The following is a 7882-nucleotide window of genomic DNA, read 5'->3' on the forward strand; positions in this document are numbered from 1 at the left end:
GACAAGAAGCTAGGATCTTAAACTTCAGCAAGAGGTTTAGGTTGGACATTAGGACACAGAAACCTTATTTTGAAATAAGCTTTCCTGGAAGGCTGTTTCTACACTAGCACCCCCCTTTCAAAAGGGGGATACTAATGAAACACTTCAGGGTATGCCGATGAGGTGCTGCCAAGAATATTAGCATAATGGTGGACGTGGAGCTCTGAAAGTGCCACTTTCAATCACGCATGGCTCGTCTACACGGAGTCCTTTTTGAAAGGACCCTGAAGACGTCAAAATCCCCTTATTCCTATAACCAAATAGGAATAAGGGATTTTGAAGTCTTCAGGGTCCTTTCGAAAAGAACTCTGTGTAGATGAGAGACATGCAATCGAAAGTGGCACTTTTGAAGTGCTGCAGCCACCATTATGCTAATGAAGTGTTGCATATTCATTGCTGTGCCTCATTAGCATATTCTGAAGTGTCTCATTAGCATCCCTCTTTTGAAAGGGGGGGGTGCTAGCATAGACATAGCCAAAGAATATTCTAGAAAAGCTTATTTCAAAATAATGCCGCTACACACAAAAATGCATTTTGAAATAGCACTTAGTTCTTTTGATATACAAAGTCTTCACACACAGAGCCTATTTTGAAATGGGACCATTGAACACACTATGGCCTATTTCAAAATAGGCTCTATTCCCTGTCTTAACACTACCTATTTCAAAACAGGCGCTATTCCTCATAAAATGAGGTTTATCATTTTCGAAATAAGCCAACCATGTAAGGCTTAAGTGTGTAGATGCTGGGATAGTTATTTTGAAATAACATCTGTTATTTCAAAATAACTTTGCTGTGTAGACATACCCTAGGACAAACTTATTAACTGTCAGGGTGGTTAAGCACTGGAATAAATTGCCTAGGATAGCTGTGGAATTTCCACCACTGGATATTTTTAACTAACACCTGTCTGGTATTGTCTAGATGGTGCTTGGTCCTGCCAGGAGCGCCGCGACTTGATAAACTTCGAAATGGCCATGCAAATAGTCATTTTGAAGATTACTAATGAGGCACTGAATTGAATATTCAGTGCCTCATTAGCATTAGGACGCTTCTGGGCACGGCACTTTGAACACGCCACTTTCAAACACTTGTGGCTCATCGCGGCTACCTGGGTGGTCCTTTTTCAAAGGACCCTGCACCTTTCAAAATTCCCTTATTCCTCTCAGCAGAGGGGAATAAGGGGATTTTGAAAAGTGTCCCGTGTAGCTGAGCCAAGCCACGAGCGCTCGAAAGCAGCGCTTTTGAAGCACTGTGGTCGGAAGCGTCCTAATGCTAATGAGGTGCTGAATATTCAATTCACAGCCTTGAGGATCCTTCCAGCTGTTTTATTCTATGATTCTTTGAAAGACAGGCTTCGTGGTGCACAGGCACAGTAGGCACTGTGTAGGCTCCCCTGTATCTGCTCAGAGTTATGCATGTCCATAATCCTTTCACTAGTTCTGCACTATCTAAAGAACAGTGGAAGTGGAGGCATTTGACAGTTAATGCCAATACAATGACTATAATCACTGGAACCGAATACTTATTAAAACATCCATTCCCTGCTTATTTTCCTATTAGAACAGCTGTTCCACTGGGTTAAGAGCATCTTTGGTCATGCATATTTTTACAGAGGGGTAAGAGAGACATTTGAGACAACCGATATCATCTCTCTCGACATCATGTAGATGAGGCTAAAACTTGGTTTTATTTGTTTATTTACAGTGAAATTGTACAGGTTCTGCCTCTTCATCTTCTAATATTTCCTGGACCTTTATCTTTTGAATCTCAAAAGGAATAGCATTATAGAAAATTCTACCCTTAAGAAAAGAATATATAAGAATATGCAATTTCAGGTTGTAGGGTGCAGAATTGCGAAAATAGTTTTATGGAATTCATCATCCTTATTATTCAAAGGGATGTAATAATGCTCACATCTCACACCAGTGAAACCTGCAACATAAGTTATACATAACACTGTAGTCATAACACACCAAATCTAGAATGAGAAATTTAAATAAAATATTCTCCCATTTTCCCTTTCTCTTGTACTGCAACTGACCCATAATGTCAGTAAAAGGGAACTTGGAAACTGTTCCACATTATTCTTTAATGCATGGGGCTATTTCCTATACAAAGAGAAATATAGCAACATAACCATTTTTCATACATTTAGCGAATTTCAGAGTAACATAAAATGCTTGTGTTATTCTGGGAACTGAAATGCAACCTATCTGCTTCCTGTTTCCCAAGCTCCTACATGCTTAAGGCCCTATAATCATACCTCTTTTTGTGCACTTGCAGATTATTCATGAGAAAAATCCAGTGTATTTTGTATTTGGAGAAGAAAGCAACTAACTCTATTAAAAGTGATCTGATGAACTGAAGAGTATGAAAGTTTTTTTTTCCACCTGTGCACTAAAATACCTGAACACTTCATAATCAAGATTACTTTTGTTGCTTCTGTGCAGGAAATAATATTTCATAACTCATTTGGAATGTTTCTAGTTCAAGGGAATTCATCATAGAAACCTGGTTGCTGTCCTCTGCCTTACAGAATATCTAGGCTTCATCCCCAGCTTCTAACTGTGAAGTGCAAAGCTGCAGAAGTCAGGAACTTCTCCTCTCTCATTATCCCATATGCAGTTGACTAGTTCTGGAGAGGACTCCGAGCAGTTATTTTGAGTTAGAAAAGCAATGACAATGCCACAGCTGGGAAGCAAAGAACCAGGGAGAACAAGAGGAATTTGTGAAAGTCTAAGAAGGATGTAGAGATCCTTATGAGTGTCAGCACTGGCGTGGTTCCAAATGGATCAGTAGAGCTAGCTGATTTTGGTTTTTTAACCAATGAATAATTTTGACGAAAAATTAGAACCAAAATATTCAATACAATAGTTATTTGTTGAAAAACAAACAAAAAAAATTCTGCACATTCTGATGAAAACAAACAATTTTTTCTCCAAAAAGCCTTTGAAAAATTATTGCCATTTTTTTGGTCTGCTTTAATAAACCATGATTAGAGAGAATCTGCAACCACACAACTCAGAATGCCATAATTTATTTAAATGAAAAAAGCATTTAAAATATTGATTTTTTTTTTAATTTCTGGTGCTTGGGGGTGGAGTAGGCACCTTAGGCAAAATGAACCTCCTGGACAGACTAAATACTCTGTTCTATGTAGATTCTTATACCACTCTCTTCACCATAGCACGTGAACATCTTATCCTAAAGAAAATGTATCCGCGGTATTTCTGGGTAGACTGTACCAAAATGTTCATAAGGACTTCAACAGGAACGTTAGTAAAATGGAGCAGTATATGTTAAGCAAGCAAAGCAGCCACAGGACAACCTAGTCCCTCCCCAGTATGTCAAATCCAGTTTTTTCTTCATCCTCTTCTGAAATTTCCTTATGTATAATTTCGTATACGAGATATTATATCTAAAACATTGAAGGGTAATGTCTCCAAATATTCTTTGAGATTATGACAGAACTTCCTTTTTTTCCTCTGTAATATATTTATACTCCCTGAACATTGTGATTCAGTGTTGCCCAACCTCAGTTTCCTCTTTAAACTAGACTTTCTGCTGTAATATTAATTCGCAACATTGAGGATTCCACACCCTACCTTACAGCATTAATCTTTTTAGCACGGACAACACATACATGTAAAGGGGATGAAAATAAGGTATAGGTTACAGAAACTTGGATCCATCTCTGAATGTGACCTAATCAGAGTGTGAGATGAATTTTTTCCTCTGCGTTAATCCTCTTCTTTCAGACCATTTTGAGCTCATTTTGCAACCATCAGGAACAGTGACTCAGAGAGGTATCTTGGGTATCTAAACCAATTTTATATTTACAGCTAGGATAACTTTCAAAGCAATCAAAATGTCTGGCTTTGAAGATTAAAAGTAATAGTATTAATGTTGACACCCCCACACGCATACCATTTTACGTAACGTTTCTTTAAAATAAGAATAAAACTTCCACCAATTTTCTAACGAGTCAATTTGTACCCAAACTCTGTGCAGACATCTTTTACAAACTACAAAATACTTCTTTAAGCATAGTGAAAGTTTCCTTACACTGCTTACAATGTATAGTTACAATTTTATATTAAAAGTCAGGTATTTTTATCATCTAGTATGCTCTGTGTGTGTGTGTGTGTGTGTGTGTGTGTGTGTGTGTATACACACACTAAAATAAAAACAATGCTGTTCTTCAGTTATGATCCAAAATGCAGCAGTAATACTCTTAAGCTGTTGTGTTTTAGACCATGACAGATGAATCTGTAAAATTTCTAACAAACTTTTGATTTTTAAAGCCACGCTAAAAATAAGCTGTATCCAAGTACAGAAAAAAACAACAATATTTTATTTATAATCTTACTTCAGTGTTTGAACTACAAATTCTGGTTCTAGAATTTTTTTAAAAGACCATGGGATTTGTCGATGTTCACAAGTAAATTAATTTCTTGGATATTTGTTTCTTCTTCCGCAAAATGGTCTTCTTGCTAAATACAGAACAGGTCATTACATGGAAAATTAAAAAAAAAAAAAGACTTGGCTGTTTTGTTGTTGTTGCTTGTTCCTTGTTCTCACTCATAAGTCTACTGCTAATGCTCCATTCCCTGTAGAACTGTTTCAAGAAGGGTATGAGAAAAGAAAAAAAAAAAAACAGAAAAAAAGAGTCAAAATCGACTGAATCTCACCACTAGAGTTCACCATAAAAATTCCCAAAGTGTGACAGACTTCTTACAAAACTTCCTAGACCAGTTCTTTTAGGGAATCGAGATCTATGAAAAATATGGCAAATTGGTTTGGGGTAGGTAGGGGAGGGAGAAAGGATAGAGGGGTAAATAAGTGCAGCAAAAAAGAGGTTTTGACGAATACACATAATTTTGTCTGCTTTAGATCACAATAGAATTTTTAATAAATAAATTTCTTTTTTTTTGTAAAGACACTTTTTGAAACAGTAGATTTAGCCCAGTCATTGGTGTCACTTGTATTATAAACTGTCTTTTATGTATTTTCCCTCCCCCCAGTTTTGTAAATATTTTAGATCTGAGTCTCTTGTACATTGTCTTTTGAGTTCATTCGGATCAATAACGGTTCATGCACTGAACTGTGTATTGAATTTATTGTGTTAACTGTTGTTGTGTGGTTGAAAGGAGACTTATATGAGTTATAATGATTTAGGTGCTCATGCTCTATTGCCGGCATGGGCAAGTGACTCTCTATAGCTGTATCACCCGTCAGCTCATCATCCACGTTAATGATCTCTACAGTCCGAGTTGGAGCATGGTGGCTCTGCCGGTGATGCTGCTTCCTCATTTTGTAGAAAATAACCAGCATCACAGCGGCCATCAGAGTGATAGCCACAAAACAACCAATTATGATTTTGGTAGTCTTCATAACCTCATCTATTCCTGGGATCCCATTGGTTGCATCTGTCACTGGGATGGTAAATGTTTTTTCTGTCGACCTTGTGCTCTGTGGAGTAAGAGAGGTTGTTACGTTGGTGGTCTCCCAGTCAATAACTGGTGTGGGCCCAATCTGCTCTGTGGTCCGTGCCTCATCCTGAGAAGGTTCAATAGTCTCTACGGTGACAGTTGAAAAGTATGTGTAACCATTGTCCAGTGCAGTCACATTCAGCGTGGCAGAAGCTGTGGTATTCCCAACAGAGTTACTCACCATGCATGTATACAAGCCAGTGTCTTGCACGGTCACCTTTGTAAAATTTAATGTGCCATCACTGAGCACAGCAATCCGAACTCTGTATGCCCCATGTGTCATAACTGATCCATTTGGAGTAATCCAAGATACAGAGGTCAGGGAGGTTGATGCTCGGCATTTCAGCTCTGCAGCCATGCCTTCTGTGACATTGAGGTCCGTTGGTGGCTCCACTATCACTGGAGCATAACACGTGAAATAATTCAGGTCCAGCTCACCAATGTACCTTCCTTTCAAGCTGGGAGGTGTGTTGCAGCGAGCACAGCATGCAGTGTTGGAGGGTGCCTTGTCCTTAATCCACCAGCTGAGCCAAAGAATATCACAGTTGCAGTTCCAAGGGTTATGGTGCAGGTGTATCCTCTCTAGGTGGAGTGGTGTGAACAGATCGTGAGGCAGTAGTGTTAGATTGTTGTGTGCCAGGTTGATTTCCACCAGTGACTGAAGGTTATCAAAGGCATTCCTTTCAATCACTTGAATCTGGGACTGTATCATCCACAATTTTTGAAGATGCATCAACCCTTGGAAAGATCCTGGCCTGATGGCTGTCAGATGGTTCCCAGAAAGGTCTAGCTCATCCAGTTTTACAAGAGGTGTGAGGTTAGGGATCTCCCGAAGGTTGCACATGGCAAGGTTCAAATACCTCAAATTGGAAAGACCTTCAAAGGCACCTTCTGAGATGTACGAAAGCCTTTTCAGTTCTCCCAAATCCAATCTACGCAGGGAAGGGATTCTGTTAAAAGCATAAGAAGGGATGCTCTCAATTGGGTTGTTTCTCAACCAAAGCTCCTTCAGTTTTGATAGATAGACAAAAGCCCCATTAGGGATGGTGGTGAGACGATTGTCAAAAAGTTCCAGAGTGTTGAGATTGGCCAGACCATTGAAGGCTCCTATTTCAATTGTTCTAATGTGATTTCTACTCAGCTGCAAAATTTCCAGATGTCTCAGGTGTTTGAAGCTATTCACCTTAATGATTTGGATCTGGTTCTCATGGAGATTCAATAACCGTGTGTTGGTTGAGATGCCGTCTGGGACCTCTCTCAGATTCTTCCGCACACAGATCACTTTGCTGAACTGGTTGCTGCAGGAGCAGACAGAAGGGCAAGTTTGAGCCCTGACTAGACCAGCCACCACAAGAAGTTGAAGAGCAAGTAGCACCACAAGCAGGGGGTCAAATAGGGCCCTGTTAAACCTAGGACCTATCATTATCTGCTGTGGATGTAAGGTCATCTTGTTCAACATTCATAATTTATTTGGTGTTGGTCCTTCTGGAGTTTGAATAATCTGAAAGAAAGGAAAAGGGGAAAAATAACATTAACTTAAAATATTCCAATATTCTATTATTTTCATAGCATAGATCATTATTTCCCCAAAATTTACAAGCAATTGCTACTTAGTCTATGGCTGTGTCTACAAACAGTCCTCCCTTTTGGAAGGGGCATGTAAATGACACAAACTGGAACTGGTTAATGAGGCGCTGATATAAATATTCAGTGCCTCATTGGCATAATGGCAGCCAGTCGCGCTTCAAAAATGCTGCTTTCGAAATGCAAACTGGCTGTGTAGACACAGGTGCTTCGAAATAAACCTGACACTTCAAAATTCCCTTATTCCCAATTCGTTTTGGGAACATGGGAATTTCAAAGTCTGGGGTCTACACAGCAAGTTTGTGTTTTGAAGCAGCATTTTTGAAGTGTGACTGGTAGCCATTATACTAATGAGGCACTGAATATTCATATCACCGCCTTGTTAACGAGTTCCAATCCATGTCATTTACGTGCCTCTTCTGAAAGGGAGGGCATGTGTAGACGTGGCCCATCAGGCAGAGTTTTTGATGTTTGCTGTTCTGCAGGCTGTAACTGGCAATGGAGCTTGGGCCATTCCAGAAACTAGATTCTCTTCTCATACTTCATTTTAGATTATAATGTGGATAACTGAATGGCAGATACATAGTACCAGTATAGCGGTCAGGGCTCAGACTTCAGAAAGGAAGCCAAGGGTACCAGAGAACCCTAAAAGCCCATACAAGGATATGATGGTTAGGATAGAGACTCTCACCCCCAAATTATGCATGTTTTTAAACTTGCTGGATATATTGTAAATAAAAGAACTGTTAAAAAAGAAGCACTGC

At 39.3% G+C, this 7882-nt stretch overlaps 1 protein-coding gene across 1 annotated transcript; it reads right to left on the reverse strand.

Moving 5' to 3' along the window:
* Positions 1–5079: 5079 nt before the first annotated feature.
* Positions 5080–6993, reverse strand: LRRC4C (leucine rich repeat containing 4C). Its single transcript, XM_074998953.1, has one exon. The coding sequence runs from the start codon at positions 6991–6993 to the stop codon at positions 5080–5082; it is 1914 nt and encodes a 637-aa protein (XP_074855054.1).
* Between the last annotated feature and the right edge of the window lie 889 nt (positions 6994–7882).

This window comes from Carettochelys insculpta, chromosome 6 (genome assembly GCF_033958435.1).
Source record: "Carettochelys insculpta isolate YL-2023 chromosome 6, ASM3395843v1, whole genome shotgun sequence".
Taxonomy (NCBI): Eukaryota; Metazoa; Chordata; order Testudines; family Carettochelyidae; genus Carettochelys; species Carettochelys insculpta.